Consider the following 14,910-nt stretch of genomic DNA (forward strand, 5'->3'; position numbering starts at 1 on the left):
TAAAAATGATTTCCAGTAAAAGCCTGTTTTATATAATGTCTTAAATTATTTTTTTTAGAGGTGCGTTAAATGATTTTTTTTTTTTTTATGACCAAATATTGAGACTGTTACTTAACATGGTTGTGCATCTAATTTCCTGATTGGTTAAAGGAGCTATTAACAGATTCTCTTCTTTTCTCTTTTGCTCCCACCTCCGTTTCCTCTCTCTTCTCTCCGTCCAGGTCGCTAAGAAGAAGATGATGCTGACCCACTTGGTGGTCCGTCCCGGTCTGGGATCCAAAACGGGCTCCATGTCCAAACAGGAGCTGGACGACATCCTCAAGTTCGGAACGGAGGAGCTGTTCAAGGATGAGGGAGAGGGTGAGGAGCGATGGATGTGGACCAATGGTTTAGAGGAGGAATGAAAATAATTTTACCAGCCTGCACTGCTTTTTCATCGATTCTTCTGATGTTTTGCGCGTCTCCAGGCGAGAACAAGGAGGAGGACAGCAGCGTTATTCACTACGACGACAAGGCCATCGACCGTCTGCTGGACAGGAACCAGGACGCCACCGAGGACACGGAGATCCAGAGCATGAACGAGTACCTCAGCTCCTTCAAGGTGGCTCAGTACGTGGTGAAGGACGAGGAGGAGGCGGTGAGTAGCTTCGATTGCACTTTGGCCACTAAATGATTCAGAAATTAATTGGAAAATTAGTGTTTTGCATAGTAGCATGAGCAGGTTGAACCCACAAAGAAAACAGAAAATCCAAGTCCTGCTGCAGTTTGATAGGCATGTGAGCTGCAGAAACACCACATTAGTGAGAGCTCAGCAACAAAGATGGAGACTCATATCAACAAAAACATGCATCTGGAAAATGATCGCTTTTAGTTTAAACGTTTAGGTTTCATTGCTAGCTGTCTTGATCTCTGTTATGACTCAGCTTTTTCTCTCTCTCTGTTTGCGTCCCCCTCAGGAGGAGGAGGTGCAGCGGGAGATCATCAAGCAGGAGGAGAGCGTGGACCCGGACTACTGGGAGAAGCTGCTGCGTCATCACTACGAGCAGCAGCAGGAGGATCTGGCCCGCAACCTGGGCAAAGGCAAACGCATCCGAAAGCAGGTCAACTACAACGACGGCTCGCAGGAGGACAGGGGTGAGCCGTCTCAGAACAAGGCGTTTATATTGGGCACTGAAGTGACACTCACACACACACACACACACACACACACACACACACACACACACACACACACACACACACACACACAGGGCATTTAGTGTGATGTCAGCGTCATGGAAAAGTGTTGAAACATTTGTATCTGTTGAGGTTCATGGTTTCCTCGCCCTTTTGCCTCAAGTTCAACTAGTTTCAACTTTTTCGACAGACAGGGGTTGCAGTTTCAGCCACTTCACACTTTCAGCCGCCACAGCGTAGGCGACACGGAAATAAATCCAGTATTGACAGTGGTTTGATATTACACAAAAGCTCATGTGCATGTGTTATAAAGGAATACCCCCAACATTTTGGGCAAAATCCCATTTTCTCCAACTGACCCAGACTGAGACAAGACGTTTGATACCATTTTCACCTCTGTACGTCCAGGGGTTTAGACTTAGACTTAGACTTAGACTTAGACTTTTTTATTGTAATTGGACATAAAAACACAGCAGTGAGATTTTGGCAACGAAATGTCATTGCTTGGATTCCGGATTACAACAGAGATGGAATTGTGGGGCAGTTTAAATAATTAAAATATAATCTATAGTGCAATATAATCTATATAACGAGTGCTAAAAAACAAGAGCTAAATAATAATGAGTGCAATAGAGAATAAATAGATAAAACAGAATGTAAACAACAGAATAAACAGTGTTGTTTGTGTTATCTTAGCATAAAGACTTGAAGTCTATGGGAGTCATTAGCCTCACTCAGGCAAAGTTTTTAAGGTTTATTTGTGTGTTAAATAGTTAATGATACATTTCCCATAATGCACAGTGCTGCCATGATCTTAGACTGTACAGCAGGGGGAGGGAAATGTTGGTGCGCATCCATGCAGAGCGGGTCACATAATAACAGCCTTGTGTGTGTGTGTGTGTGTGTGTGTGTGTGTGTGTGTGTGTGTGTGTGTGTGTGTGTGTGAGAGAGAGAGAGAGAGAGAGAGAGAGAGAGACACAGGGAGATTTGTGTGTGTGTGTGAGTGCTTTGTTCAACCTCGTTCTGTGTCTAAGGCTTGAAAACACACATGCACTCTTTTTGTTTACCACTTTAGCAGAAAACAATTTGTTTTGCGGTAGTCAAGTGGAGTCACTTTAATGGCGGCTGTAGACGTTAACTTGTTTGTTTTGTAAACATATCTAAGTGTGAATGAAACCCACAGCACGTGTAGGTTTAATGTTTTAAACCGTTTCATCAGACGGTGGATTAACAACCTCGCCTGCCTGTCTTTTGTCTCAAAGCTGATTGGCAGGATGACCAGTCCGACGGCCAATCAGATTACTCTGTGGCGTCTGAGGAGGGAGACGAGGACTTCGATGAGCGGACAGAAGGTAAGAGAGTCTGAGTGTGTATTCACATTCGTGTATGTAGACGATAAACAATTCATAAATCAGTGATGGCAATAAAACAAGTGGGTGAGGTAGAGGACATGGGAGCAGCAGCAGTTGAAAGAACACACACACACACACACACACACACACACACACACAGTGCTGTCATTAAAGCTATCCTCACCCTCCTTCCTGTCTGTGCAGCCAACTCCCGCAGGCCGAACAGGAAGGGCCTGAGAAATGACAAGGACAAACCGCTGCCCCCCCTGCTGGCCAGGGTGGGAGGCAACATCGAGGTGAGCAGACTTTTTTTTTTTTTTTTTTTTTTACTTAATTCTTTTGTATTATTTATATGAGCTTCATCTCATAGTATGTGTACATAACTGTTGATTTTTTTTGTTTTATCTCAGTCTGAAGTACCAAAGGGATGGGCTTCAGTAGTTTTCAGCAAAATAAATACCAGGAAATTTATAAAATCGCAGCTAGAAAGTATCTTTTCTGGATGTATTTAAAAAATGATTGTTTGTTTTTTTTGTTTGTTTGTTTTTTTTTTGAGATTTTTTTCAATTTTATTTTTTATTGAAGTCATTTTTTTTTTGCTTGCCCCATCTGGTACTCCAGTGCAGATAAAACAAGCACAATGAATGATTTCCAAGCTCTGACTCAGGGCTGGTTCATATCTGCTGAATTATGACACCGATTACCTATCATTGGCCCATTGATCAATCATGGCTCATTGTGAGTTACCTGCAAATCGACAACCAGATCTAAACAGAGATGAAGTTTAGTTTTTCTGGATATTGAAGTAAAGAGTTAATTGCGTGTGTAGGTCACCCCCCCCTTTCTTGTAGTCTCACTGCCACCAGGGTCAGTCTGTTCTCTGCACTGCCCTTTTAAAAGCTGACTAACATTTCCTGGGTGTGTGAGCCTGTACATGAAGTCTGACCCTCTGTGGTTTCCCAGGTGTTGGGTTTCAACTCCCGGCAGAGGAAGGCCTTCCTGAACGCGGTGATGCGTTACGGGATGCCGCCTCAAGACGCTTTCACCACCCAGTGGCTGGTCCGAGACCTGCGAGGGAAATCTGAGAAAGAGTTTAAGTAAGAAGCACCAAAATGTGATTTCTGTGAAACTGTCCTGTTTGTGGTGGGGGGTTGTTTCTGTATTTTTCATGTTAAACTGGTTTTAAATTCAGTCCCAGGTAGCATTTGGACCTACATCTGCCTGAAACCTACAAATAACCTGAATTTCAGCCCATTTGTCAGATGTAATGAATTTAAAAAGTGATAATCACCTCCTGTTCTGTAGTGTTGTTGCTTTATTATTTTATGTTCTGTGTGGTTAAAGCATTTTTGCTGATAATACATGAAAATAACAGCTTTTTTTCCTCGATGTTTTTCTCCCTCAGGGCCTACGTTTCTCTGTTCATGCGGCATCTGTGTGAACCCGGGGCCGACGGGGCGGAGACCTTCGCCGACGGCGTTCCCAGAGAAGGGTTGTCACGGCAACACGTCCTCACCCGCATCGGTGTCATGTCGCTCATCCGTAAGAAGGTAACGAACATCATCACTCATCTCCGCCGGATGTTTGCTGCTGGACAGAGGGAAAGTTTTGAGGGAAAGACAGCTAACGGCAGTTTGTTGTCGTGTGTTTCACCGATGTTGTGGAAAAACTCTGTAACTGCAGCGTTTTCCATTTTTCTTATAACAGCTAGCAGTAACAAAGTGTCTCAAGCCTGCTGTCTAAATGTCCATTTCAGGAAATTTGTTGACATTTTGTTCATCACTTAATGTTTATTGATTACCTTCATTTAAAGATTAATTTAACATGTAGGGATTAGGCCGTCACTTTCTATTCACTGAAACTGCAAAGGCAAAAAATTAGCAGAATAATCCATACAATAGAGACAGTAATGACTGAAATAGTACAGACAGCAGGAATGTAATGCCAGTACCGGATAAAATGTGTGTGTGTGTTCAAACAAAAGCTGATTTTCCATGTTATGTTACAGTACTTGTTGCATTCTGTCCCTGTTTTTATGTTCATTCCGATGTGAAGCACTCTGTAATTTCTGTATTGTAAAAGGACTTTGATCTGCATTTCTTGTATGAAAGGCATTATACAAGTTAAGTTTAATATTATTATTATTATTATTATTATGTCATTATGATCAGTAAAACAAAGAATACAGAGTGAAATCAGGCAGCAGCAGATCTTGGCAGGTTGATGTTTTTTTGTTTGTTTGTTTTTTTGTTTTTTGTTTGTGACTGTTGGCATGTTGAGCGATGTGGAGTCCGTCTGGTGCTGATTCGGTGTTTCTGGTCGTTTTCAGGTTCAGGAGTTCGAACACGTGAACGGTCAGTGGTCGATGCCCTGGATGGCCGAGCTGGAGGAGAACAAGAAGGCTGCAGCTCAGCCCGACTCGCCCGGAAAAACCCCGTCCACCGGCACGCCTGCCGACACCCAGCCCAACACGCCCGCACCCGGTAACACACACACACACACACACGAAAAATGTAAACAACTTGTTGCACTGTCATGCACTAAACATGAAGATAATGGTTATATGAATGAGATTAAAGGTTTAAATAAGTATGTTGTTGTTTGTTTCTGCTTAAATCCTCCAACTCAAACAGTGCAGTCAGTGAATTTATCTGCATTTGTTTCTCCAGTTGACGACTCCACAAAGAGCGAGGAGGTGGCGAAGGACGGAGAGAAAGAGGTGAAGAAGGAGGCGGAGGGAGAGAAGGAGAGCAAGGAGGCCAGCAAGACCAACGACGAGGTAAAGCCGAGTGTCAGGCCTTCATTTTCACATTTAATACTCTAAAGGATCAATCAGTTCTTTGGAAAAAATAAACAGTAGATTGACTGGCAGTAAAAATAAAGACGACAGAACAGTATGATGACTAGAGTAGAGTGTGGCTCTAGTCATTATATCAAGTTGTCATAGTAATTTGATGATATGACCTCTGACCTTTTTAGTGCAATCATCTGTTGTCTAAATATAAATATATCATCCTTAGGTGTTAATATTCTTTATTCTTTAATCTTTATTCCCATTAGCTTCCAGAACGTGGTCGCTGGTGTTCCTGGCGTCCATGCAAAAACAAATTAAATTAAATTAAAATCACACTGTATCAATAGCACAAAAAGACAAAAACAAGCTAAATATAAAGATAAGTAAAAAAGTATAATAACTACATATGAAACAGCAAAAGAAATTGTCAAAAACAGAACAACAAAAAGCAGCGTAACATGCAGTTTGGTGGACACCGCTATCCAAAACTCCTCTGTGTCACCTAAAACACTCAGTCCTTTTGAATTGTCGTTTTTTTTAAAAATTCACGTCCTCCTGCAGGTGATCGCCATCCCAGACGACGACGAGAAGAGCCCGCCAGCGGAGCAGGAGAAGAAGGAGGAGAAGAACGGCGAGGAGCCGATGGAGACGGACAAACCCACCAACGGAGAGGCGGAGACCCCCAAGGAGAAGGAGGGAGAGAAAGAGAAGGAGAAGGAGACGGAGGGGGAGAGCGCCGAGAAGAGCGCCGAGGGAGGAGAGGAGAGCAAGACGCCGGCAGCAGAGGCCAAGACGGAAGGGTCAGAGGTCAAAGCAGAAGAGTCGGAGGCCAAAGGTAAGGCCTCTCCCCGTTTAAAACAATGGAACATATCGATGAATTTATGTGTTATGTGTCAATGGTATTATTCTGTTTGTTTTTTCACTTTGTGCCCAAATTCATCAGCGGAGAAAATCTTTTCCTGCAAATCACTTCTGTTCTCATTTAATAACAGGAACTAAGAGTTATAACGGGAAAATTTAACTGAATCTTAAAATCTGGGTTGTTTTTTGTGCAACTCCCACAATTCAACTGGAGGACTCAGACAAAATGATAACAGTCACCATGAATCTGCACATGGTGCTGCACACAGTCTTACGTCTTTTCTTGCATGTTAGGGTTGTTTTATTCTCTGTGATCAGGCCTTGGAACACCAGACATTTAAACATCATTATTTAATGTGTTTGTGCTGCAGTAGAGGAGAAGAAAGAAGAGAAGACGGAAAAGATGGACACCACTCCTCCTGCTGCAGAAGAAAAGAAAGGTACCGAACAGTTTATCCATTTCTTCTCTCTTCCATTTTTCTCACAAACACAAACAGCAGTCCGCAGAGTTTTGTAGTTTTGAGGTGCCTCGTCGACTGACATTTCTCCTCTTTTTCCGCCCTGCAGAACAAAAGGAGGAGAAGGAGGCGGTGAAGCCGGAGGAGGGCGCCAAACTGCAGAACGGAGACAGCAGCAAGGAGGGCGGAGCCTCAGCGGGCGCGGCCGCAGGGGGAGGAGCCAGCGAGGAGAAGAAGAAGGCCAAGACCAGGTTCATGTTCAACATCGCTGATGGAGGATTCACAGGTACAGAGTACAGAGGCATACAGTTTTTAAATCCTTTATGACAAAATAGTTTTTCAGGTTTGAAACGTAAAATAGATATATTTTACAGAAAAAATATGGAAATCTTTGGAAGTCTTTGGAAATGTTTACTGATATTTTGAACTATAATCTTATTTTCTTAAAAGCCATAAATACAAACTAGTTGAGTCTTAAAGTCATGTAATCATTGGCAGGAATCACTTTGAACTGAAATCAGACTGAAATCTTTAAATATGGTTAAAAAAAATTATGATATCTGTTCATATGTGCAGTTCAGTTTAAAGTAAGAGTGTAAATTGCTGTTGGTTCACTCATAGATTTGTTTTTCTGCAGTCAGTTAAAGTAAAATGTTTGCTTTACTGATGATGTCACTAACAGCTTTTCTCTCTCTCTCTCTCTCTCTCTCTCTCTCTCTCTCTCTCTCTCTCTCTCTCTCTCTCTCTCTCTCTCTCTCTCTCAGAGCTCCACTCTTTGTGGCAGAACGAGGAGCGTGCTGCCACGGTTACCAAGAAGACCAATGAGATCTGGCACCGTCGCCATGACTACTGGCTGCTGGCTGGCATCATACAGTATCCTTTTTCCTGCCGTTGTGATTGGCTCACGGAGCTCAGTGGGAGTGGTTTCGGGGGAACAACGCGCCCCTCTTTCTAAACTAAACACCACTTTCTCTGAAGACGTTTTGTAATAAAGCAGGTCAGAGTTGTTGTTGTTGTTGTTGTTGTTGTTGTTCCCTTGACCGTGGCTCCTGCAGACACGGCTACGCCCGCTGGCAGGACATCCAGAACGACGTCAAGTACGCCATCCTCAACGAGCCTTTCAAGGGAGAGATGAACCGAGGCAACTTCCTGGAGATCAAGAACAAGTTCCTCGCCAGGAGGTTCAAGGTACGGCAGGCGGGAAGGAAAAACAACCTGCTGGAAACGGGGATTAACCGGCCAGTTACAGACTTACACAATATGGGTTTGGTTTGTTTATTTCCACATATTAGAAAGATACAAAATAAAATTAATAGAGAGGTGTTAGGGAGCTTGAAAAGTGTCATTCTCCAGGCAGAATATTACTGGAAATATTCCATATTTTGGACCCACAGTAAAATACAAGGATAAGGATGAGGGGGTCTAAGGAATCATAGAATTAAATGTTGAGTGCATTTGTGTTTTGTGGTTGTTCGGTCCGGTGATGGAAACCCTGTCTCCTCCTCCCTGCAGCTGCTGGAGCAGGCCTTAGTGATTGAGGAGCAGTTGCGTCGCGCCGCCTACCTCAACATGTCCGAGGACCCCTCCCACCCCTCCATGGCCCTGAACACCCGCTTCAGCGAGGTGGAGTGTCTGGCCGAGTCGCACCAGCACCTCAGCAAGGAGTCCATGTCTGGAAACAAGCCGGCCAACGCCGTCCTGCACAAAGGTAACCCGGCTCACCGCGGCACAGGGGCTCGGCGCTGGCCGTTTTAGGTTTTAGGCGTTTCCGTCGGCCCTTGGCAACTTAGAGCACCTTTAAGGAAAGTGCCATGAAAATACATTTAACTATTGGTGTGTTAGTTTCCTGATCAACTGTGCCCATATTTGCCTTTTTTAAATATCTGTTATTTGGCAATCTCTTCACTCTGCCAGTCTGATGGAGGTTAAGTTCTTTTGTAAATAATTCTTAACATAAATGTATTCCAGAGTATCCTCTACTCTTGATTTAGTCTGTCTTGATTTAAATCTGTTACTTGGATTTATTAGAATTATAATTTCTGCACCAGTGCCACAACAAGTAAAATGAAGTTTTAGTTGATGAAAACAAAGAGCTTGTGAAACTGAACTCGACCAACCTGAAGCAGAAAGGGAAAATCTCTTTTTGGAAAATGAAATGAAGCGTAATAAAAGCTGTGAATTTTTGTTGTAGCGACTGAACAAACAAACGCTGCTTTCCTCTGCACTCTGCCCCGAGCAAGAGACTACTCCTCCCTCATGTCTCTCTCTCTCTCTCTCTCGCTCTCTCAGTGCTGAAGCAGCTGGAGGAGCTGCTGAGTGACATGAAGGCTGACGTCACTCGCCTCCCGGCAACCATCGCCCGGATACCGCCAGTCGCCGTGCGGCTGCAGATGTCAGAGAGAAACATCCTGAGCCGACTGGCCAGCCGAGGGCCAGAGACACAGACACAACAGGTGGGGCGCTGAACACACACACACACACACACACACACACACACACACTCTAGGGCTGACAGGATTCCTCAAGTTGGGCTACTCAGTTCTGAAAACCAGTGTGAATTTTCCTCAAGTCTTTGTCTTCCTCGATTTCGCTCTTTTTTTTTTTTTTTTTTTTTTACTTTGCGTGTCCAGATCTGTTTTTATAGCACCGCTTTATTTGTTTTGACTGAAAGGTCGACGTGCAGGATATTAACCGAGCCAGACCATAAAAGTTAATACAAATTTGAGTTTCCTTCAAGCTTAGGGTTGATTGGCCATGTTCACATGACAACACAGAAACTCTTTGGAGGTCTGTTAGTTTTCATCACGTTTTCTCCGCTAGAAAGTTGCATTAAGAATCTTTTTATTTCTGCTAATATGTAGACTGGCAGATAAGATGCTGTTTAAAAGAAATAAACTGTAATTCTACTTTTAAACAAACGGCCTTATGCAGTGCACAAGGCGAAGTTGGCAGCTTTACTCCTTATCCACTTTTTTTTAATAAAAGTTCATTTTGAAGTGCAGCAGATGCACAAAGGAAAAATGTGCTGCTGCTGAGGTACAAATGCTGTTGCTGCCTAGTTTCTCAACAACGCGGTTTAGAAAAGTCTGTTTTTTTTTTCGTAATCTGATCATGAACTGAATCATCAGATTATCCATGTAGAAGGTTCTTTCACCAGAACCGTCATCCAGACGAGCTGCAAGCCAGAGAAAAGGTTTCAGTTTCAGTTGTCGTTCATTTTACAAGACCAGGACACGTTGGGTGTTTAAAATGTTTAAGAAGTTTAGATGTTTAAAAATCAGATTTTTTTTTTCCACATTACTATCAGATCTTGAAAACCACATAGCAGAAATGTGAAGTGATGCAGAGTGAAGGGACAGCAGATAGTTAGCAGATCTCGATAATTACATCAGAATGATGAGAGCCATTGAAGCTTCAAGTGGATTCACACACACACGTCACTAAAAAAAAACAGACTTGAGTAAAAAATAATTTCTAAGCAGCTGAAATTGATGTGTTGCAGTTGAAAAGTTTTTACAGTGCTCAAAGAAATCGACATAGGAAAAAAAAAAAGAACAACAAAAATAAACCTCTGTAGTTCAACACCAGAAGACTCCGTGTCATTTTTGAATGACATTGAATGAATTTTTTCTTCTTTTCTTGTGCAAAAAGTGTCACAGAACATTTGGTTTAATATTTAAAATTAGCTGCAAACATAAACACTGAACTTTGGTTCCTCTACTCCAAAGTGCAAAATTTTGGACTAGAGGACTTTGGGGGGTTACGACGGATCTTTTGTAGCACAGAGGAGATACGTTGCTCAAACACTCGGTATGTAGTATTATGAGTTGTAGAACATAATAAATTATCTTGCAGGAGTAGATGTTTACCAGTAAGCTTGACTCCAATAATTTAACAATATGTTAAATTATTATTTGTTTTAAAAATGCAAATTACTTATCAAACAGACCTAACAATTCAACTACCAATGAATGAGCAGGAGTATGCCTGTGATAACACAGATTGAATATGAAAAATAAGCCGAAGTGATACCTCTTCTCTAAATAGACAAGCTAAGCCAGTGTGCTGCTGTTAGCCAGTGAAACTACAGCAGAGTGGGACCTCTTCGCTTTGTTTCACAATCTATGTCAGTGCGCTGCTGTAGCCTCGAAAGTTTCTCTGCCTTTTGGCTCGTGCGGTGCCGGTGCGGTTGTTATTATGTCAAATTCCGAGTTAAAAATAGATTCCGTTTTATTTGGCTAATTCCGCGATTCCGTCCGCAATTCTGTGATCGATAAGTTGACGATACCATGGTAGAGCACAAATCTCTACCGTGGCTCAATTTATATCGTTTCTACCATCATACCGTGTATACCGCGCAGCACTAGGATACATTAGCTTTCCTGTGACAAATATTAAGTTTTTTTCTGAAATTACGAGATTCAGAGCTTCAAACAACAGCTCTTTCTCAACAGCAGGATTGGATTTAATATTGTAACATCTGAAAATAGATTTTATTAATTTTAGTATAGAAATTCTACATGAACATGGACTTTGATCTTCAGAAATGTGTAACTGTCAAATGAGAGAATTTTTTTTTTTTTTTAATTTTGCTTGTCCCTCTTTTCCACCACAGATGTCACAACAGTAGCCTGAACCTCGGCTCGCCCCTCCCCTTTACCTCGTAAACCCCGCCCCTGCCTCACCTCGACATTCCTGATTGGTGCACAGCAGATGACGGACGACTCACCCAAGCTTGAAGCCACGCCCACTTCACCCACCCCCCCCAAAACAGACTGTGCAGAGTTTCTAGACAATTGAAACCTTTCCTGCCCCCCCTCCTCCTCCCCAAGTATGAGGCTGTGGACATAAAAGCTATTTTATTTTTTTCCTCCTTTTTTCAATTTCTGTATTAATATTATTGATATAATGTTATTATGATGGTTTTTTGGGACCTAAATAAAAAAATGTAATAAAGAATTGGTCTTTGTTTTGTTCACGTGAACGTCACCTGCCAACATTCAGCGATTTGCAATGGGAAATCTGTCAAACCTGTCATTTGCAAAGTCCAAATTCCAGCGTGTGTTTTGGTGAAGAAAAGGTTTAATTTTGAGATTTCACTGAAGAAAACTCAGATGAGGTGAATCAAACTCTGTAGCAGCAGCTGGAGTTTGTTTCGGGTGATTTTCCTTTTCCTCTTGTGGACGTGATGTTAAACCAGAGGCGGCTGTTGAATCCATCGGGGGAGATTTTGATCACAATTTCGACACAAACATCCAAGTTTTGGTTTGATAAACAAGGAAGTGACAAACAGGAACTTTATAGATTTAAATCTGAGTTCATTTTGTTATCCTGTGTGAACACTTTGCACAAATCGCAAATCAATAAGTAAATACATGATGGTCCTACATATTTTCTTAATTACACAATTAAGGGCAGAAAATGTATATCATTTTGACCAAGACGTGTTTTACATTTTTCAAATACAACACGAGGGAACAGCTTGGGCTCAGGATATTTCCACAGAAGAAGGGGGAAGAGAGCTGGACTTTGTAGGATGCACTTTTGTGTAACTAGAAATAAAGTACTTTTTTACTAAGGAAAAGTCTGCCTTTCAAATAAATAGATCTCCCATCTTAAACCCTGCATCCGGATGTCCTGGGAAGAAGTCTGGGCTGTTGAGAATGGGAGTGAGCCAGTGATGGGGTTAGAACAGGTTCAAAATTCATTTTTTTCAGTGAAATTGAAAATTATGCTATAAATGTGAATCATAGTGAAATCACAGTGTCTCAAAATAATTGCTATATGATTTTTTTTTAACTGCATTAAACAGGTTTGGGGTTAAATGCCTCGCCAGCAGATCTCCCTGTTTGGCTGTGAACTTGTTGGAAATGTTAAATTAACAAGCAGAGAAACCGACAACTACAACTTCCGGTGCATTTCCCCAAAGTGTTGAGACTGAAAAATGTTTCCGCTCATCGATTTCTGGAGTGAAAACACATTCAGCCGCTAAATTGGTTGGAGGAAATGAAGCGAAACTCATTATTTGCTCCTCAACCCATTTCCACTTCTAATCATCACTTGACAAGTTCGATTCCAAAGAGAAATCGTATTTGTGCTTTTGAGAAACAGGATTTAACAGCCGGCGCACACAAAATGATATATCAAATTTTGGTACTTTGTAAAGGCCTTGTGCTTTTATTTGGTAGAAAAGACTATTTTCTGAAGAAAATTTGAGTTTGCTTGCTTCAGCTTGAAGGACTTGCAGTACAAAATGTAATAGAAGGGGTTTGAAATACTTTAATAGTAGGAGCATGAGCAGCATAAAAAATATGAACGGACCATTAAATATACAAGAAGTGAACAAAATGACACGGACAAAAGAGGGTCCATGTAAAAGCAATAACATCTGGGAGGAAGACAGAGAGCAACAGGAGGGCAGTGAGAGGTGTGAGACAACAAAACAGTGGACAGGGTGTCACTGAGATAATTATATTAGTGGTTAGAAGAGAGTCAGGACATTTTTATATTTTTATGTGCATGTATGCTGAAAGTCAGGGCAGACTGAACGCTGACACTGAGCTGAAAACGGCTTCTGCTCAAACAAAAGCTAAAACTTAAAAATTATGAGTTGAAGTGCTTCAAAAAAGGATGCGTTTCAGCAGAAAAATGAGTGTGTGGGAGACCTGGAGCGGGTGATGACTAACACTAGTCATCACCCTAGTCATCATATCTATCTATATCTATATATCTATATATATCTATATATCTATATCTATCTATATTGATCTATCTATATCTATTTCTATATATAGATATAGATAGATCGATATAGATAGATATAGATATATAGATATATATAGATAGATAGATATATATACATACATGTCAAAAAATGTCAACAAACCAACAAAAAAGAGCAAATATACATTAAGTCAATGCAAATATGCATTAGATCAATGCAGTAAATGTGTGTAAAAGTACCCAGGAGAACCATATCGACCTTGAAGAATACACATCATCAGTGACATCATACATCAGCAAATGTGCTGATGATGTGAGAAATGTTTAATAAATCAATCAAGAGGGAACCACATTTTAATTTCATTATACAACCTGTTGTATAATGACGAATAAACTTCTTTGTATCCTTGTATCCTTGTGTGTGTGTATATGTATACATATATACATACAGAGAGCGAGAGAGAGAGATAAACACATACATGTATGTACGTTTGTATGTATGTATGTATGCATAGATAGATTGATAGATATTTTTCATGTTGAGGGTTTGGACTGTTTTTCCTTTATCACAAACAGGACTGTCCAGAGGGATGTTGATTTTTCTCATCTGAGGCACAATTCAAATCCAGCGAATCAACACTCAAACTCTGCAGCTCTGTTGCAAACATGAATTTATTTGAAATCCCAGCCCATAATCCAGACAACAGTGCATGTAACCTTTAATTACCAAACAGCATTTCATCACCTCTCATATCCAGCAGCACTGAAGAGGCTCCTTCATCTTTACCTCAGTGAGTTTAACAGTCAGCTTTAAAAACGATCAAACGGCTTCCCTTCCCCTCTGCAGGTTAAACAATCACACTCGCTCATATTTACAGTCTCTGTTCGATAACCCGCAGCCGGTGTGGAGCGTTTTCGTTCCAAAATGCCTTAAAATCCTTGATACAGTGGAATCAAATTCAAGCAAGTTCATAACAAAGACACAGACGGACACACATGCAGACGACAGCTAGAGGACAGAAAACACCAGGCATGCTGGTTCACGATACGATACAAAAAAAAAAAAAACGCTGCGAGAACTCAGAACCGAGGCTGGACAGATGACTGACACAGAGAGGACGAAAAAAAAATAAATAAATACATACATGAAATTCTTGCTGAAGTATTTGTAATGAAAACCCTTTGCTCAGTCTCCCAAATGGACTGTTGGAAGTAGGAAAACACCAAAGGACAATGTGACGAGAAAAGAGCGAGGAAGAAGAGACGAGGCGTCGGCTGACCCAGGTTCACCTCCTCACGTTTAAAACTGTGAAACGTGACGGGGCGTTTAAGTGTCCAAGGGTTCGGCGGGTCAAACTCCAAAAAATGGTTCCTGTTTGACGTGCAGTGCGTTCACGGCAGACAGGAGTTTTCTCTTGTCCTGCTTTTTGTATTTTAATTATCGTGTTAATTATGTTACACGGTAATCGTGGATTAATCGTATATGTAAAATGTATTAAAATTACTTGTTTGCTTACCCTGTTAATTAGTTACGTGTTAATGCATT

The 14,910-nt window shown here is 41.4% G+C and overlaps 1 protein-coding gene across 1 annotated transcript in view; it reads left to right on the plus strand.

Annotated features, from left to right (window-relative positions):
• chd4a (chromodomain helicase DNA binding protein 4a) overlaps nucleotides 1-11,600 on the plus strand; it is a 39,769-nt gene extending 28,169 nt beyond the window's left edge. The window contains exons 25-41 of the mRNA XM_030064349.1: nucleotides 222-360; nucleotides 468-637; nucleotides 957-1,134; nucleotides 2,439-2,528; nucleotides 2,733-2,824; nucleotides 3,492-3,625; nucleotides 3,934-4,078; nucleotides 4,858-5,011; nucleotides 5,198-5,307; nucleotides 5,884-6,157; nucleotides 6,555-6,623; nucleotides 6,751-6,927; nucleotides 7,406-7,514; nucleotides 7,697-7,829; nucleotides 8,154-8,349; nucleotides 8,931-9,094; nucleotides 11,257-11,600. Of these exons, the coding sequence (XP_029920209.1) occupies nucleotides 222-360; nucleotides 468-637; nucleotides 957-1,134; nucleotides 2,439-2,528; nucleotides 2,733-2,824; nucleotides 3,492-3,625; nucleotides 3,934-4,078; nucleotides 4,858-5,011; nucleotides 5,198-5,307; nucleotides 5,884-6,157; nucleotides 6,555-6,623; nucleotides 6,751-6,927; nucleotides 7,406-7,514; nucleotides 7,697-7,829; nucleotides 8,154-8,349; nucleotides 8,931-9,094; nucleotides 11,257-11,271 (2,349 nt within the window). The 3' untranslated portion in view covers nucleotides 11,272-11,600. The remainder of the gene's footprint in view (nucleotides 1-221; nucleotides 361-467; nucleotides 638-956; nucleotides 1,135-2,438; nucleotides 2,529-2,732; nucleotides 2,825-3,491; nucleotides 3,626-3,933; nucleotides 4,079-4,857; nucleotides 5,012-5,197; nucleotides 5,308-5,883; nucleotides 6,158-6,554; nucleotides 6,624-6,750; nucleotides 6,928-7,405; nucleotides 7,515-7,696; nucleotides 7,830-8,153; nucleotides 8,350-8,930; nucleotides 9,095-11,256) is intronic.
• The last annotated feature ends 3,310 nt before the right edge of the window (nucleotides 11,601-14,910 follow it).

Source organism: Myripristis murdjan, chromosome 11, assembly GCF_902150065.1.
Source record: "Myripristis murdjan chromosome 11, fMyrMur1.1, whole genome shotgun sequence".
Classification (NCBI taxonomy): Eukaryota; Metazoa; Chordata; class Actinopteri; order Holocentriformes; family Holocentridae; genus Myripristis; species Myripristis murdjan.